General features: G+C 39.6%; 2 protein-coding genes across 16 annotated transcripts in view; one reads left to right on the forward strand and one right to left on the reverse strand.

Moving 5' to 3' along the window:
• The window catches only part of CACNB2 (calcium voltage-gated channel auxiliary subunit beta 2), a 444,228-nt gene that overhangs the window by 401,594 nt on the left and 23,746 nt on the right, over positions 1-18,888 (forward strand). For 7 of the 8 annotated variants that reach the window (XM_048837988.2, XM_048837987.2, XM_048837992.2 and 4 more), the window contains one exon: positions 1,980-3,779. The exons of the other annotated variant lie outside the window; for it this stretch is intronic. In XM_048837988.2, coding sequence (XP_048693945.1) covers positions 1,980-2,474 — 495 coding nt within the window. In that variant the 3' untranslated portion in view covers positions 2,475-3,779. Of the gene's footprint in view, positions 1-1,979; positions 3,780-18,888 lie in introns of those variants that run through there. 8 annotated transcript variants of the gene reach the window in all.
• The window catches only part of NSUN6 (NOP2/Sun RNA methyltransferase 6), a 59,136-nt gene continuing 49,732 nt past the window's right edge, over positions 9,485-18,888 (reverse strand). For all 8 annotated transcript variants that reach the window (XM_048837974.2, XM_048837972.2, XM_048837975.2 and 5 more), the window contains exons 10-12: positions 17,508-17,656; positions 15,203-15,328; positions 9,485-12,367 (exon numbers count right to left, since the gene is read on the reverse strand). In XM_048837974.2, coding sequence (XP_048693931.1) covers positions 12,155-12,367; positions 15,203-15,328; positions 17,508-17,656 — 488 coding nt within the window. In that variant the 3' untranslated portion in view covers positions 9,485-12,154. The remainder of the gene's footprint in view (positions 12,368-15,202; positions 15,329-17,507; positions 17,657-18,888) is intronic.

An 18,888-nucleotide genomic window follows, 5' to 3' on the forward strand; every position in this document is an offset into this window, starting at 1 on the left:
TTCTTCAGAGCAACTAGAAGTTTTGCACTTGCTCTTAAACCACAGCAAATTGCTGTCTGTGAATTTTACTGATCAAAATTCTGTAACATTGATTATATTTGACATTTTGACCATTTGGGAATTAAAATATCCCATATAACTGTTCTTATTTTGTGTGCTTTAAAATCCATCCTTGTGACAAACTTTAATTTTTTTCGTAAATTTAGAGCAGATCATTAATTCAGACTATTTCCTTTACTTTTTAATTTATTCTAACAGAACATAATAAATATGTATTTTTTATTCAGACACCAACTCTGGGCATTTCTTTCCACCCACCTTGCTGAATAGTACTAACTATTCAAGTTCATATTTAATACACCCCCCTCCCAAAAGGCCAACATCAGCTAAATAATGACCAAAACAGAAACAAAATACTTCCTCAGTAGAGCCTAGAGTCTTGTGTTGACAGAGACAGGATGTCAGAAACTCATGAATCTGAACAACACAAGTGATATAATCTCCAGTGTAATTTGGCAAAGCAGATGCAATTATAGCTTTTACTGTACTCGGATAAACAGATGTACTACTGTGTTAAATTCTACCTATATAATAATAATCCAGGATTTTTACGTTGTGTGTCACCCTGAAGCCAAGAATGTCTGTTGAGTCAGTGTGAAGCAATTGGAAACAGTTACAAGCATGGCTGAGAGCTCTTTTTGTTCAGAATACCACCCAGTTCAATCATAATTGAGGTTCATAGTCTGTTACCATCCAATTTTTAAATTCTCAGCAATTTGTACTTTACAAATTATACCGGTGCAGTGTATAGTAAGGCATGTATCTATGCCATGCCAAGAGTCCCAGACCATTGTGATGTCAAAGATCACTCAGTCACCAGCCTTACCCTATAGCTAATTTGCATACAACCGTTTCATTGCTTGAATGAGGGAGACTGCTGAGAAGGTGGATTACTTGGCCCAACTGCCGCACCCAGGCAACAGCAAGGGCTTTGAACTACTAGTTTGATTTAACTTTGTACCTGCAGTGATAGCTTCGTATTGAAGTTCCTAGCTAAAGGTATTCAAGACTATTCCTTTTGGCAGGCCACTGTTTCTTTCTTAATTCTGAAATTAATTCTCAGCAATCATTTGGCTGTTGTTTTGGGACAAATGCAGGTAAATGTAACGGAACCCCAAAACTGAGCTAAATAATCACAATTGTTCATTTTGCAGTGATTTCAAACACTGTGCTGACGAAGACTAGGTTTGATTGTACTGGGTAATTCTTATTTCACTCTTATGTAGTAGCACTACGTTAGGAAATTGTTTGTGAGAATATCATTGTCCCTCCATTTTCCTTGGACTTTGACCTTATAGTTAAATGATTATTGCCAAGTGTCTCATCACAGTGAGAGAACTGAAATTGTTACCAAAAAACCCAGAGGGGCAATGATATTATTGGTATTATAATACAAGTATGAGCAATACCAGGTCAAGCCATATCTTAATTCTTAAAATAAAACCAGAGGCCATTTTGGCCTTCAGCATTCACCCAGCTGTGTTTTAAAGACTGTCTCCAATGATACCTGTCCTCAAAGAAGTTTCTGATATCCTCTGATACCTACCCTCTCTGAAGCTGACATATCCTCTCTAGCTCTTCTGAATTCCTAGTTCTGCCCCTGCATCCTCCGTGTTGTGACTGCAGTTGTTGCTAACTGGAATGGTCAGAAAATAAAGATGTTGCACAAGCCATGGACCTACCACAGAACAAACTGCCTGCTTCCCCGCGTCCTGCTTGGGATGGAAGGGCTCACTTGCATTACAATACAATATGTTCAGTAAAAGTTTAATTCTAACAATTTCTGGATTAGATTCACAGTGAATTGTCGTGTATGTAAATTACTGCTTTTATTGTTTTTAGCTTAATTTGTATTGAGGAAATGTCTTTAAATATGTGCCTATGATTGCAAATTTACTGTCTACTGTGACACTAACCAGGGCTCTCAAGGAGATCAGAGGAATGACCATTCAGCCCCAGAACGAACTGGCTCACAAGTTGAAGAGGAAGCACGGATTGAACCCATGAAGAAATTTCAACATCGTTCATCTTCCTCAGCACAACACCATAACCACCGCAGTGGTGTTAGCCGAGGCCTATCTAGGCAAGAAACGTTTGACTCAGAAACCCAAGACAGCAGAGATTCAGCTTACATAGAACCAAAGGAAGAGTACTCACATGAGCATGGAGACCACAATGATTCTCACAGGGATCACAGTCATAGAGACGAGTCACATGGGAGCAGTGATCACAGACATAGGGAATCAAGGCATCGCTCAAAGGAAAGGGACCGAGAGCAGGACCACAACGAATGCAACAAACAACGCAGTCGTCATAAATCAAGGGACCAATATTGTGACAAAGATGGGGAAGTGATATCTAGAAAACGCAATGACACAGGAGACTGGAACCGGGATGTATACATCCGCCAGTAACTTTTGCCTCTGGCAGTTTTGTGTTTCTTTGAAGTCTTGTATAACAACGCCCCTTGAAAATATCTTTGGGTTCTTCATTGCAGAACATATGGTATCCTTCTGTGTGCTGATTTGCATTGCTGTTGCTTGCATAGCAATAGCATGAAATAGAATATTCATATACTTCTTTTTTGGATTAGTGCTGTATAAATTGGCATAGTACAACTGCAGAGCGCCTGATGTTGTACTGTGCTTTTTTCAAGCTGTTTTTTGTAGAAGCCACTTGAACAATATCTGTTGCCATCAAGGTGGTGTTAGTGTTTTAAAACAAGGTACAGTTGATGTTTAATAACCTCCCGTGTATTCAGCAAGCCAGAATCAGCACATACAAAACTGAAACTCATCTGTTTTGATTTTTAATTTGTATGCACTTGATTTGCATATTGATTTAAGAGCCACTATCTGTTGCTTGTACCTCTGGTGGACTCCATTTGGGGACAGAATTCAGTCTTGCCTTACACACAGGGAATCATAAAGTCAAAATCTATTTTCTATGTACTGGTACTGTGTACTGTATATACAGTTTATAAATGTTATTTCTGCAGACACCTTCTTACTATATAAGTTTGACCACACTGTTTTAGAGGCCTAATGCCAAGTCAGCAGATTTGCTTTTGAATTACTAGCAACTGGAACTAGCCTCCTTCAGGAAATTTGTAAGAGTGTTCAATCTAGACATTTTTTCTTCTATAGCTGAAAGCTTGTACTTACTGTAAATATGAATGAATGAATGTTTGAGATAAAAGGTTTGATTCCTATATTTTATGCTGTCCTTGCAAACTTATTTTTCATTTTAAATTGATAACTAACCTAGCACTATAAATTGTTCTACACACTTCACACAAATTGTAATGGACACACTCGAATTTTTGTCTTGTTGTCAGAATGGTGGAGCATACATCATGGTGGGCGGTGTGTGCGCGCACATGCAGAAGTTCAGTGTGTCTAAGAGGATCTAGTGAAGGAAATAAGAGATGACTCAAAATTCCAACCAGTAGTTTCTTTATTCTAGCTGTTATTTTCAAAATCTGAATTGCAGTCAGGGAACATGAGGCAGTTTATTGCTACACGTAATTGGGAAAGCATAAATCTGCTGGCTGTTTGTTGAGACTCCAGGAGAGTAAAAACACAGGCAAATGTTACTGTAAGTGTTTCACTGGAAATGTAAAATCTTTGTGTTTTAGAGTATTTGTTTTAGTAAGAAAAGTTTACACAGCTTGTGGAGAGTTATTTTGTTGGAAAATAAATTTTTTGGTAGCTTCTCCACTTTTTTCTACACTTGCCACTTACTCTGTAGTCCTACTTTGCAGCCAGGTCTGTGCTCCTCCTTCAGCCAAAAGTGTGTCTGCCAGTAAGAGCCCAGAAAAAGGACTGTTATAACCAAAGGTTCAATCCGTTATGAACTCACTAGAGAAACGTGTTGAAATCAAATGGAGTGACAACTCACTATGTTGTGCACCGAGTACCTGTTTTACTGGTAAGTGGGACACAATGTATTACTTTTCGGCTTCAGATCCCATGCCCTGCCTAGATTAAATTCTGTTCTGTCACAGATAATGATTTTACTAGTTTTAAGAATCAAACACTCCCCGTGCTTGTAAGTAGCACAGATTATATAAAGACTGTAGAATTGGGGTCATACTTATTTATAACTGTGCATGTGTTTATAGTTTATATATTTTCTTGCAAAAAGGTGGATATGGGAATTGCCTGACCAAGTATTTTATATCATTATAGTGAAATGTGTAAGAAATACATGAGATTCATTTAAAAAAATTCCATTCCTTTATTCCAGGTCTAGATAATTATGTTTCCACCCTTTGGGAAATATTTTTTCCCTAAAAAAGACTTTAGAGTATTTTTTTTATAAATAGAGGGTGAAATTTTCCTGTCGGGTATCTGATCATAACTCCCGTTGCTGTCACTCATAGGCATCCAAGAACGGCATTTGACTGAAAGTGTGCGCTGGGGGAAGGGACGGTAAGGGTCTCTTTCTAGAAACAAAGTTCTAAGCATTTGTGTACACTTTAACTACCTTGCTAGCAAAATGAAGATAGTTTGTAGACCTGTTACACTACTAAATGTCTTTGTACAAATGGTGGCTGTATATGTACATGTTGGTGTCTTTTTTAACATGGAGCTGTATCAGTTCATCAGTGGGAACCCATGTTGCAAGTATATTTGCTGTTTGAAATGTTTCAGATCATTGTTATATATCCTTGCCCTCAACATTCCGACTCTAGCAATTTTACCAGCTTGACGTTACTGAGCTGCGAATGGTAATTCTCTCACCTACTCCAGCTAGTATGTCAGTTAGTTCCTGCATAGAAACTACCTGTGGCTTCCACCCTTGGCAGTCAAAACCTAGCCTTTTATTTTGACTTCCATTCCATGTAGGTTTTTGTCCTCAAAATATTTCTTAGAGAAAGTTTTTTGCAGCATTTGAAATCTCGAAGCAGCTATAAATGGCAACTTTGCCAGTTTGTGCATCTCTTTATATCAGGGGTGGGCAAACTTTTTGGCCTGAGGGCCGCATCGGGTTTCTGAAATTGTATGGAGGGCCGGTTAGGGGAGGCTGTGCCTCCCGAAACAGCTAGTCATGGCCCAGCGACCCCTGCCCCCTCCATCCCCCCCCGTGCATTCTTTGAACTAGCAATTTCATTTTCTTATCATTCAGCACAGGCCAGTTCTCCCCCAGTGAGAAAGTGGGTGTAGTACTGCCTTGTCACTGTGCCTCTTCCAATATCAGCTGCTGGCTACGATACTCTACTGTTGAAAAGCATTTGGCACGTGGAAGTATTGACCAGCATGTTTTAAAATACTTCAACTGGCGGAGAGATGAAAGGCTGCGGTAGTGAAGTACTTTTTCCTCGATGGTTAGCCACTTGCAAAGTTTGGTAATATTTATTTCTATTGTGATTGTGCCAGAGGTCCCAAGCCGCCTCAAGGCCCTCGTGTATATGCCCTGCACAAACCCACAGTAAGAAACAGCTGCCCTACCCTGCCAAGCTAAAAAGATAAAGGGATGGGAAGCATGATAAAACATGCAGCAACCTGCCCAGGAGAGGTGATACATGTATCTTGCTAGTTCCCTATTTTTTTGCCCTCAGGACAATCAGCATAGGCAGGGTGAAGGGAAAGGGATACAATTGAATTTATACAGTGTACATGCACATTTTATTACATTCCTTTCTGTACGTCTTTTTTAAATTAATACACACCGATGCTAACCAACCGCCCAGTTCAACCCAACTGCTATCAGTTGTTCAGTTTCTTGTAGACACCATGGAAGAATGCGCTCTTGAGAAGCGATTTGAAGGCGGAATGAGGAGTGGTCATTCAGATCAGAGCAGGGAGGGTATTCTGTGCATACAGACCAGTGCGTAAGAAAGAGCAAATATATGTATGTAGGAAGCTAGGATCAGGATGGGGATGAGGGTGTGGAATGACAGGAGGTTTAAAAAATCATTTTGCAGTCCATCAGTCAACTGACTAATCATTATCCAGGAAAAGATAGTATATGAATCTGTTAAAACCCCAGGATGGCGTATGTCACTTGTTTTTTTTATTTACAGTCTCTGGAGTTTGGTAGTGGAGAAGAGGGGTTTTGTTTTGTTTTGAAACTAGTATGTAACTACTCAGTTTCACTTCTTGATTTGGCCCTATTTAACCAAAGCAAACTAGGGCAGTGGTTTACACCATGAGATGTAGAAAGACTTGCAAAATGCTGTGGAAGAAGCTCATTTTTGCCCACACAAGCCGAGTGTTTGGCTTTTTTGTAGGTGAGGCATGAGGAGGTGAACCCCCGTGCCCCCAAACCCAGGGTCAAAATGCAGAGCAGCTGTAACCTCTTCCCTCCCCCTCTGATGTGGCTACTCATCTACAAACCGTGTGGTGTCAGAGTGTTCCCCAGCCCTACTAATCAGAAATGAATGTCACCCTGTTGAACAGCTGTGGGGCAGTATGGATTTTACTGCTAATCATTTCTAAGCTTTGTTGGTTTGTTAGTCACTGAAACTGGCTTTCAGAACATGCCACTCTTGCTCATTAGCCAAATTTTAAATCAGTAGATAATTGATTTCACAGTAATGCATTTTCTGTCAACATAATTTATTTATTTATTAATATTAATAATTTGTCATAAGGGCTTTGCCTCCTATATCGTGTTTCAGGAAGCAACATCCTTTAGTTTTTCCTTTTCTGTAAGTTCTCTGATATCTTTTTACCATTGTCGTCTGAGCCCCCAGTAATTCAGATTGAATGGATTATGTCCCAGATACCATTGGCATATTCCTCTGAATCTTTTACAATCTTCACTTTACTCTGCTCCATTCCCTCCCCTCAGGAGAAAAGTACATCGTAAGCAGCTCTGCCAAGGTAGGCAAGGAATGGAGAAGTTGCTTTTCACACTGTGAAGTAACATTCTTCTATTATACATTCTGCCTGTATATCTCACATCTTCCACCTAATTGTGAGGGAGTGAAACATTTTGTGAATGTAATATGCATATGCCATTTTCTTCTGAATACTCTTAATACTAATATTGCTTTGATTCTCAGTCAAATTCCCAGAACGACTCTTCTAAGTTACCTTCCAATTTTTACATAAGAACTGGATTGCATAGGCACATACGGTCACCATTTCTTTCTATAGCACAGCATTGTAATAGTGTGTTCCTAGGCAGCAAACAAATCTTTAAAAAGCCAATGGGTTATACAAGGTGTAATATCAGATCAAAATTTCGTTCCTTTAACTAATACATATTTTGTTAATCTGATCACCCCTGGAGAGAGATAGATATAGGTGTGTGTGTGTGTATCTATAGATCTTTCAACAAATTATAATAGTATGAACCAAATTTGGTGCTAAATTATTTAATGAAGGTTAGAAAAGTTGTCATTCTTTAACAGTTTTTCTAGAAGTCTCAATCAAAAATATATAACCTAGAACAGTGGTGGGAAACCTGCAGCCCATCAGGGTAATCTGCTGGCAGGCCGTGAGACAGTTTGTTTACATTGACCTTCCGCAGGCAAGGCCACCTGCAGCTGGCTGCCGCTTCCCACAGCTCCCATTGGCTTCCTGCAGCTCCCATCGATGAAGTGGGTTATAGCCCACGAAAGCGTATGCCCAAATAAATGTGTTAGTCTCTAAGGTGCCACAAGGACTCTCGTTTTTTCATGATACTTTAGGTACTTACCTTTACATTGATGAAGATGAATTTCTAGAGTTGGTACTGTTGTAAGACTTTTCCCCCCTGCTTATCTCTAAGCATTTCTACAAACAGGAAAAACTGCTTTGAGACTTTGTTTTTAAAGGGCTACGGTCAGGTAGTTTAGACACATGATCTAGGTTTTGTAGCAAGAATCCTTTTTCATTCAATGTTTAACATCTTCATTTGGGATTTTAACATTCTGCACTAGGTACTGCATAAGCAACTAGAAAGTAAAACCTACTATAACCAAGCCAGTCTGTCACCATACAGAGAATGACTGATTAAAAGGGAGCACAATATATACATTTATATTCTCTCCCACCTCTCATTCTCTGTATAGTAAGACTGGAAAGGAAAAACAAGTATCCAATAGGATTTTGACTCTAAGTGTCCCTTTAATGTCTTTGGCAACAAAGCAGAAACAGTTACAGTTGTATAACTTCAAAGCTCAGCACTCATTTTTCATGACAAAAATACTAAACCAGCGTCATGCAGCCATTTACTTTCTTTTTAAATCTCAGCCAAAAAAAATGTAATTGAAGTGTAGATTTTTTTAAAAAAAATGTTATTAAACAACACTATTTTGTTATTTGTTTGATTATTCAGGATATTTTAAAGCACTTGCTAATGCTTACAAAAAATTCAGAGTTGCTTTTAATACAACTTCAGTAGAGAACGTAAGAAAAAAGGTAGTTCCAGTCAACTGACCACACGCATCCATCCCACATCCCCACACACTAGAAGTTAGGGGAACCAAATCCCTTTTGGTAAATTATTTTTCTCTTATAATACAAAGACACTATAAAGGAACAATGCTGTGTCAGAGTAACTGGGAGAGGCAGTCTAGGAGGAGAACAGTTGGGGACCAGAAGCTTGATGTTGACACTAGACTTCTGTAGTTCAAAGCAGAAGGGAAAATCGCCTACAATTTTCATTAATCCCTTTGGATCAGAAAGAACTTGTAGATGGATATGAACGGTAAAGGAATCTGGCCCTTGGCATTACATGGTGGGGCAGCAGTGGAAACAATGGAAGCTGGGGTTGTTAATAATTTAGTTCCTGAGAACTCCTATATAGGTCAGTTGAGATCAGCTTTGGCACAGCCTGTTCACTGCTTTAGAACAGAGATTTGTTTGTTTTTTAATCCATGGAGGAAAGACCACAGCAGGCCTGACACAATTCAACACTGCTGCCTTTTTCAAATTCACGGTTGCACAGCACAACTCCTATTATTAGTGCATATTGAAAGCAGCAACTAAGAAGTTCCCTGCTCTTCTCAATGTACATGTGTGTTAGAATACAGCCCATAGTGTCGTAATTGACTGTTACAGGATTTAAGTCCAGGCATTCCCCTCCAAAGATGATGGTGTCTTTTACTAGCATTGACATACAGGTGCAACTGCCAGCTAATAAATCCTATTACTAAGTAGTCGTGTGGCCATGTCTAGAGTCGGAAAACAGGTTGTATTTTTGAAATGGGTTTGCTAGCTAACACATTGTAAGTAACAGGACTTCACAAAGGACTTTGTACCGAGTGTACTTAGGGCTAACCATCTTTAAAAGCATTGGTTCTGCTAGTTATGATTAATCCTAGGGGTAGACATTTAAGGTAGAGAAGAGCTTTCAAACTGATTCCTTTCCCCCTGTGAGGAATGGCTATCGCTTACAGATGATGTATGAGATGATAAACATATACTATAAACAACCTTAGTTAAAAGCAGAAACTAAATCTAAGAACAAACCACACTGAGTAACAAAATTATATAACCTTTACTAGGTTGTTTTAATTGTAAACCAAGCAGTAGCATCTCAGGTAGAAAACAGACTGACGTGAACTCAAAACTATTTGACTTTTACAGAAGGAAATACCAGTCATGCTGTTCACTCAAACCAAATACAGTTTTACTTCAATATTCAAACATTTTGTAAGTAATAGTTTTAAACAAAAGTTGTCAATCAAAAACAAGGAAAAAAAACCTCCATCAATCCCTGAATTTAGGTGGTTTGAACTGCACCCACCATTTTCATTCCTACACATTGCCAGTTCCAGCAATATTCCTTGTATTGGAAATGAGGACGACTACATGAAGCTGCAAGCCCTTACACCGTCTACGTACACCAAATAGCTGTAGGCATTCAGGATTAGTATACATTTTTGCAGGTTTATTAAAGTAAACCGTTCTCATTGCCATCTTTTTTAATTCCCTTCTCAATTAGGACCTGATGCCTCCTGATCAGCTAGGGTTTAAGCCACTTGCAAGGTGGATTACAACGTTTTTTTCAGACGGCACTAAGCACTGATTTCAGTCTCCAGCAGTTTGTGATATATTAATCACCACATCAATGTTTCAAAGGAGACAGGGGAGAGAAAGCAGCTAGATACCATGATGTCACTGATGACTTGGAGTGGAGCGTATGCTTACAAAAGTTGCAGATGACACCAAGATAGGAAGATGTTGCAGGCACTTCGGGGAAAAGGATTAGAATTCAAAATTACCTTGTAGAACTGGTCAGAAATCAAAGTACTTCACTTAAGGAAGAGAAAAAAAAATGAGGAATAATTGGGTTGGTGGTGGTCCTGTTGAAAAGGAGCTGGGAATTATAGTGGATCACGAACTGAATGTGAACCAACAATGTGGTGCAGTTGTGAAAAAGGATAATATCCTGGCTTGTATTAACAGTAACATATATGTAAGATACGGAAGATAACAGTCCTGTGCTACTCCATAGTGGTCGGTCTTCAGCTGGAGTACTGTATCCAATTGTGGGTGCCAAACGTTAGGAAAGACATGGATAAATTGGAGAAAGTCCAAACAATAGCAACGACAATAATAAAAGGTTTAGTGCATTGGACCTCAAACTGTGGACGTCAAACAGAGGAATGTGTGGGGTGGGAAGAGCCTGGCAGGGCCCAGGTCAGCCTCAATGGGCAGAAAGACAGTGCTACCCTGTCCCGCCCCAGACTTAGCAATCGCTTTGCACCCAGCTGCTGGCCCCAGCCTTGATCCCTAGCCACGGCTCCACTCCAAGCCCTGTCCCTAGCTCCCTTATTCCTGTGCATCCCCCGTCGAGTTGCAGCCACACTCCCAGTGCCGGGGGGGGGCAGGGGTAAGGCCGTGACCATGAAAAGTTTGAGGACCACCAGTTTAGAGAATCTGACCTGTGAGGAAAGATTTTTTTAAAAAACAGCCTGTATAATCTTAAGAAAAGAAGACTGAGGGGGGAACCTGGTAACACTTAAAAATATGTGAAGGGTTGTTAGAAAGAGGATGGTGTTCAATTGTTCTTGTACTTTCCATGAACATGGAGACGTAGTGGGACTAGGTAGATAGAATGTTTTCCCCAATAGCTATAAAGATAGTTAAATACTGGAACAGGCTTTCAAGGAATGTTATGAAGTCCCATCACTGGCAGTTTTTAAGAACAAGTTGGACAAACACCTATCAGGGATGGTCTAGGTTTAACTGGTTCTGCCTCCACACAGGGACCTGCACTTGATGACCATGAGGTCCCTTCCAGCCCTATATTTCTATGATTCTGTAATTATAGGATTGGATCTCATAATCTGCCAGGTAGAGACAGGAATGTGATACTATGTGCCATGAAAAAGCTGAGATTTTCACCATCCCACTGACATAGATTATAGCCCTCATGGTGTAAGTGATATTGGACTTTAAAACTGCCTCTGGTCAATCAGTCCAGCTGTGCTGTTACTGAACTGATCCAGGCTTAAAAATGGCAAGTTTGAGCTTGAAGCACTGTATCTTTCATTCCCTGAAGTGAGAGGGGAAATATACATATGCTGCTGTAAAATACATTCTACAAAGCCTATGTGTCTGTAATATGAATAGAGAATCTTGCTTGTAGTAAAATAAAGGAGATGAGATGTTATAATTATTAATTTATGAAACAGCTCTTTGTGAAATGTGACTATTTCACATCACTATTTAACGATGCAGTAATTTCTAAATTCCCCATAGAAACTATCATTCTTGAAAAAAATTGACTATATTTTTCAATGTATTTAATCTGGATTTTTTTGCATTTTATAAAATTTAAATTCCCATAGCAAAACCTGTTCCTATGCAATACTATATACATTAAACCAACAAGCTAAAACAGAAAACAAGCAGTAATCTTAATGTGCAATACTGTACACATTAAGTCAACAAGGAGTAATGTGAATCCATTTACTTTTCCTTCCGCCACACTGACCTACTATAAATACAAAAACTAATGGAGACTTAAAATGAATCAACACCTCCTGCAACTGTGGCTCTGTCCCAGTAGAACAGCAGGAGATGTTACTGCTTCTATAGCAACCATGTCATCAGCCTGTTGGCTTGACAACAATGCATGAGAAGAAACAGTTAACAGCTTGACCAGTCTTAACTCAAAAGGGGTTTTTTCAGGTTGTGTTGCTAAATGTCTATTTGCTGTTCAATTTAATAAATTTTGCAATAAAAAACCCTATGCAGTCTTTATTTGCCAGCAAGATCAGGTCTTCTTCCCTAGAGTCCTGCAAAGAGTTCACATCCATTCCTTGTAACGTCACACTGGATGGATCAAACCTCTGCAGCAGCTTCAGCTGATCAAGTGACAGTCCAGCTCCCCTCATGCCTTCTCCTCCAATATGTGGGTCCTTTTTTAAGTGAGAAAGTAAAGCAGTTTATTTACATTAGTCTGCATTTACTGTTTTGATTAATTAAAAACACAAATTAAAATATGAACTCAACAAAAAATTATGTATAGGAGGATGCAGTGTAACATACTGGTAGAATAATTTTAATTGAACATCTTTAGTATATTTAATATACAACTTCTGTATGAGCCAAAGCCAAGCTGATCCTAGCTCTTGGAGTTTGTTCGGTTGTAGCCCGTTCATAAGGAAAAGGAAAGAGGATCTTAACTCATGCTACGGGAGAGCTAGTTACAAGAAATCATAAAATGTCTATGGAACTATTGTGGCAATGTACCCTGTTTAATGTCACTCCCTAATCTGAAAAATTAGACCCAAAAGACTAGTACTTCATGCACAGAATACAGGTGGTGACCAAAAAAACAAACAAACAATCTATACACTATTTAACAGGTACAAGAAGGCAGCACATTTAGTCTTAAAGTGACAGAAATGTAATCCCAACTCTAGATCAGTTGGTATCAGAATTAGAAAAAAATGTTTCTTATTCAGCTGAAATAGCAAGTGTTTAAACACACTATGTGCCTGCTACCTATATAGCTCCATGGGAAACGACAGTGAGTCAATGCTGTTCAACTTTATGAGTTTCAGAGTAACAGCCATGTTAGTCTGTATTCGCAAAAAGAAAAGGAGTACTTGTGGCACCTTAGAGACTAACCAATTTATGAGCATAAGCTTTCATGAGCTACAGCTCACTTCATCGGATTGAGCTGTTGCTCACGAAAGCTTATGCTCAAATAAATTGGTTAGTCTCTAAGGTGCCACAAGTACTCCTTTTCTTTTAACTTCATGAGTGAAATCCCAATACTGAAGTCAATGGGAATTTTGCCATTTACTTCAATGAGAATTTTGCTTTATAATTTATCAGGATTTCTTTTTTCTGATAGTAAACAAAGCATTTCATTTTGGATATGGTAGGTATAACCTGGAAACTCCCAGGAAGTGGATGGCAAAGACGACTGTACTCATATCAACAGGTGATAGAGGAAACGTGGGCATGTGATAACCTTCAGCACAAGCCCCAGCTCTGTTAAATGTTGGATAGTATGTCTTTTATTTTCGTCTACTGCTAAACACAACCAGCCACTCTTATTGTCATACCACTATCCCAAACTCTCATTTTTTAACATTTCAATTAAAAGATGCACCAATTACTTGCTCTAGGTACGTTTACTACATGCACAATTACAATATTTACATGCTAAACCAATATCAAATTGACTTTTCCTCAACCATATAATCCAGTAAATTTAACAATTAATCTCCTTAACACCTTGCCTAAGTGGAAGCCTAGGAGAACAGAACTATTGCTGGTCTGATGATAAAGTCTCTCAAAGTACTAGTATAAACAAGAGAAGTATCTTAGAATAGCTGAATCCAAAGATCGCACTTATTTTTATACCCCTACTATCTGCAAATATTGGCTCTGAAATGAACTAGATATTGTAACAGAACTATTTCAGCTGACATGTCCGTGATTCTATGGATAGATGTCCTATACCTCTGGCACAATGACAATGCCTTTGACTAATCGTGGTTCTCAACCTGCAGCCCCATCAGCCCAGAGCTGCAGCGCGTGTGACATTCTCAGGGCCACACAGGTAGTACTGGATGCAGCCCACAACGGTAAATAGGTTGAGAACCACTGCTGTGCCAGGGTGACTTGCATATACAGTATTAACAACCAACTTTGTATTCTCCCCACGCCCCACCCCACCAGCAGTTTTTTACATTTTCTTCCATCCTTAACATGATTCTTATAGCCATTTCAATAGCATTCATTAAATTTATTTTGCCCCTCCTGTGAGGTACTGAAATAAAAGAACAACAAAGAAGTATAAATATGCATTAAGAACAAAGAGCTACAAGGAAAATGCTAGCCTGTCATGAACTATCTATGATCACTCTCTGTTTTAAATGACTGACTGGTGTACAGATACATGAAACCACTGCAATACACTGGTGGGAGTATGACTGTAAAGCCATTTAATCTCCCTTCAGTGAATTGCAATTAGATATATGCTGATTCACTATGAAAATCACCACCTGTTCTATAGCTCTCAACCTCTCATGTTACCTAAGGTGAAATTGGCTAGTTGTTACAAAGCACATTTCTGCAACAGCATACAGCATCTAGAATGCTAACAGAAAGACTTTGTGAAAGACCATTTTCCTGGTCAACACTATGTTGTCACTTACCGGTGACAAGACTTTCCTGTTCCTCAAATACTTTTACTTGCAAGTCCATTTCTATCTATGGATGTTACATACCAGGAGTTTCAGTATTTGCTAATTAGTAAATTAAAATTTATTTTATTGTATTCTTCTGAGAAATATCTTACCACACAACGGAAAGGAGTAGAATCATAGAATATCAGAGTTGGAAGGGACCTCAGGAGGTCATCTAGTCCAACCCCCTGCTCAAAGCAGGACCAATCCCCAATTTTTGCCCCATATCCCTAAATGGCCCCCTCAAGGATTGAGCTCACAACCCTAAGTTTAGCAGGCCAATGCTCAAACCACTGAGCTATCGCTCCCCATTATTTACAGCCATTATTGTAATGACACAGCTCAAACAGATGTAAAAAAAAAAAATCCATATGCTGTTCAGATCTGCAGCAACTAAAAATGCCTATATGTTTTAGGAAATCACATAAACCATTTCTTCACTGTTTCCAGAGTAACATCCTACAGCAGAATTCTTCGCCATATTGCTTAAAATTCCAGTGCTGAAACTTGCATACCGAGTTGCACGTAGTAAACTGAAACTGTTCCTACCTGTGACTGAAGCTGGAGGCAGGGAAAAGTTTCCAGGGCCCAGGCAACTTGCTCCTCATTTTCAGACAGTGTAACTGTACATGTACTATACACCAAAATGCCCCCTGGCTTCAGCAATTTCACTGCCTAGAAAGAGATTGTGGTTCAGCTTTCATGGTGTAAACATCTTCAATGCAGAATTACTTTGAACAGTATAGTAAGTTTTCTTAAAGGTTAATTATGATTTGCGTATTTATTTGGAACCTTTATGGTACAGTAGGTAAATGTAACACTTATTTAGGCCAGAATCTTTCTGTCTAGGACTCAGGCATCCTGTTAATTGTATAGACATTTTGTCCCTTTCAAGGGATGTAATATAAGTTCTAACATTTCCAAGTTTACTTCTGGAAGAAAGATCAGTTTTTGTATTACAGAAGCCTACCAATTAGAAAGCCTTTCCTGCCCTATTAGCATTAGAGCTTGTGCATCTTCCTGGGCTGAGGGAAGTGACCTCTCTCCTCAAGATCTGTAAAACAGCCCTCTGGAAAGCTCTGTGTAACTCATACAGATGTAGGTTTGATCTGTTTTCATCAGCTGAAGCCAAATGTGGACACAGAGTCTTTCAATCAATGACTGACAGTTGATGTTGTTCCCACATATTATGACACTATGATTATTAGTCCATCTTCTGCTGAAACTGGTGGAAGAAAAGGATTAGAAAAGAAAATGTAGTTTCCTATTACTTTACTGTACTTTAATTACACCAGTTCAAAGACACAATGAAGAATCTTTACATATCTACAGATGTTCTAAGGCTGTAAGATTAATAGTACCTGACACATGACACAGTCTCCCTAGGAAAAGCAGAAGTCTTTTGAAAGAGAGGAAAACAACTGATCTTGTTTTGTAAATATCTGAAGGATTCTAGACAAGGATTTAAACTTTCCTTCCTCTTTTTGACTCAGTCAGCTGTGAATATGGAAAAACTGAGCTGAACACAACTTCTGTTTTCTCATCTTGTTTTGAGCAAGGCAGTATGCAATGGAGAGATCTAAAAGAAGAGGTGTCTTGAAAGTAGGAACCAGAGCACCAAGACTTCCTAGTATTCAATTGGCTCTGCTTACGGTCTATCCAAGAGATGAACATCCCTCAAGTGTAGACTAGTTTAAGATAAGAATACAAAAATGTGAAATCCCCGAACAGATTTGATGATACAGGAAATAGTACAGTTCTCTTCAACTTAAGAAGAGATGAGTGGGTAAATCCATTGCAGTAGGGGGAATATCAACTGGTGTTTGAAATTTTTATCAGTGAGGTGTACTTGTCTACCAGAGGGTGCATTGCCTTTCAGGGGCAAGTCTGGGCCAAACACATTCCTACTCCAATCCCACCCCTTTTAGGTCAGGTATTCTGGGAACTATGGCTAGAAGCAGGGTCTGCTGGAAACGGGGGCAGGATATATGAGCAGAAGCATTTTCCAAATGAGAGAGAGACCAGGAATAATCTAATCTATTATACGTCTCTCTATGATAAGGAAGGAGCTGGAGAAGAGCACCAGCTTGCTGGTGGGGCTCACCCAGGATGCTATGGGTCTCTCTATGGTGGGGAAGAGTTGAAAGGAACAGAAGTTTGTTAAGGAGAGCTCTCCAGGGGCTGTACCAAGCTTGGTGATGATTCCCTGCTGAGAGGAAGCTACAAATGAGCCTAAACGGGGCAATGTGAATCAAAGAGCCTGTGACAGGACCTGAAAGGAGTCTTACGGACTATGCAGAAAACTCCTGGGGAGAGGTGGAAGAAGTTATAGGACAAGACCTGGGGCAAGAAACAGCAGCACAGGCTTGAGACCTAGTTATTTAGAGGCCTTGGCTTACATAGAAGATGAGAGGAAAGCCCCTGCCCTTTCATTCTCTGATCAAGAGGAATGACCAGGGAAGACCCTGGAGAAAAGCTTTGTCTAGCTCAGGCTGAGCCCTGCACTAAGGGCTGGGGGAAGGCAAAGGTCAATCAGTGGTGCCAGTGCCCAGGACTGAAAGCCTGACCCAGGGAGCAGTAAAGAACTGGTGTAGATCCTACAATCAAAGGGAAGGAGTCAGCCCAGGAACAGGGAAGCATTATTTTAAAGAAGGCCTTCATTTCGGACTTTTATTTGCTCTGGATGGAAGACTTTTGTTTCTCTGGACAATACACCACAGCATCCAAGTACCAGAGAGCCAGGAGAAACTGAGGGACGACTACATTCAGATGAGGCAAGCTGCACCCATGTAATCCTTAACTGTAAAACTATTTATGTGCAGTTTTCTTTAACTGCTTAATGATTCATACATACCATGCTGAAAAGCTTGCGTTGCAATGGCTGATAAGAAGTCACTTCTTTTAGAGTCCAGGAATAGGCCATATTTGGTCTCTGTCCCATCCCACTACAAGGAACATCAAGAAGAATTCGATCAAATGACTCTGCTGAGAATGGAGGGCCTTCTGCAAAAGGCAATTGACATTTTTAAAAACTGCAGCAAAACCAGTTAGTTATACATAACACACAGCCTTTGTTTCTCTTCTTGAGACTTCACCTGTAGATAGTGGCAAGCTGTCACCGATTGCCCGACATGAAGTGTTTGAGGGTTTGCGCTCTATATACTGTGTCTGCAACACTGACCTAATCTACAGGAGCAACACAGCTAGTAATGACCGAGTAGATTTCATTCCTGAGAAGGAAGCATTTTACTTATCACTATCTTTACAACCCTGTGAACTTAAAACAATTTGAAATCAGTCTTGGCTTTAGCATTTCTGAACCCTAATTTAATGTATTGCAAGTACAATATTAAAAAAAAAGTGCCAATGAAAACAGGACTTGGGTGGTAAGCTCTGGAATGAGACACAAGGTGGCTCCAAAAATTACAATAAGAATACTATTCAGAGTTGCTTGTGTGGAGGAAGGGAATTTGCAACTCCCTAACCTGAATCTGTCCCTTCTCGTGAATCCTGCTGGGCTGTACAAGTTCTTACAATACCAGGAGTATGGTGACTCCTCAGCTCAGGATCTCAGAGGCAAGAGAAACTGGTTCCCCATGTACATCTGGGAGTAGACAGTGAGGGAGAAAGTTGTGTCTACTCATGCCTACCAAAATTTCAATTTAGATCACAAGTGAAAATGAGTTGGTGGCTTCATCCTACAACTAGCCAACCATATGCCAGCACTCCCCAAACTACTATATTTTGCAACTATCTGGCATGACTGGCAGCTGTTGCCCAGGCGAGACTGTGGACTAGAATACAGAGCATTTTGCAAGACTTAAGTGTAGAGATGTGTAGTAAATCCTGAATAGATTTTACATGTGCTATGCCTGGCTCTTTCCACTGCTGCTGCTTCCTCACCTGAAAAGCACTAAATACCACCTATAAAATACATATATATTTGTTGAAAAACTTTACGAAAATACTACATTTGACCTTGGAAATCAATCTGACTGTAAATTATGGGGGATTAACAAGGACTGCCCCACATGAGAAAAGTGCCTGAATTATGCAAGCAAACACTTAGTTTTGCGAGCTACTGACCTTTCTGAACTAGCAGGAAAAGGCAATTAACAGTTCCCTTTGGAAAAGATACAATTTAGTTTGCATAGCAAATAAAAAAGAATCAAAGACAAAATATACCATTTAAAAATTTCCATTTTGGGAACAGAACCAGAGTCATCAATACAGCA

The sequence above is a fragment of the Caretta caretta genome, chromosome 2, assembly GCF_965140235.1.
Source record: "Caretta caretta isolate rCarCar2 chromosome 2, rCarCar1.hap1, whole genome shotgun sequence".
Lineage (NCBI taxonomy): Eukaryota > Metazoa > Chordata > Testudines > Cheloniidae > Caretta > Caretta caretta.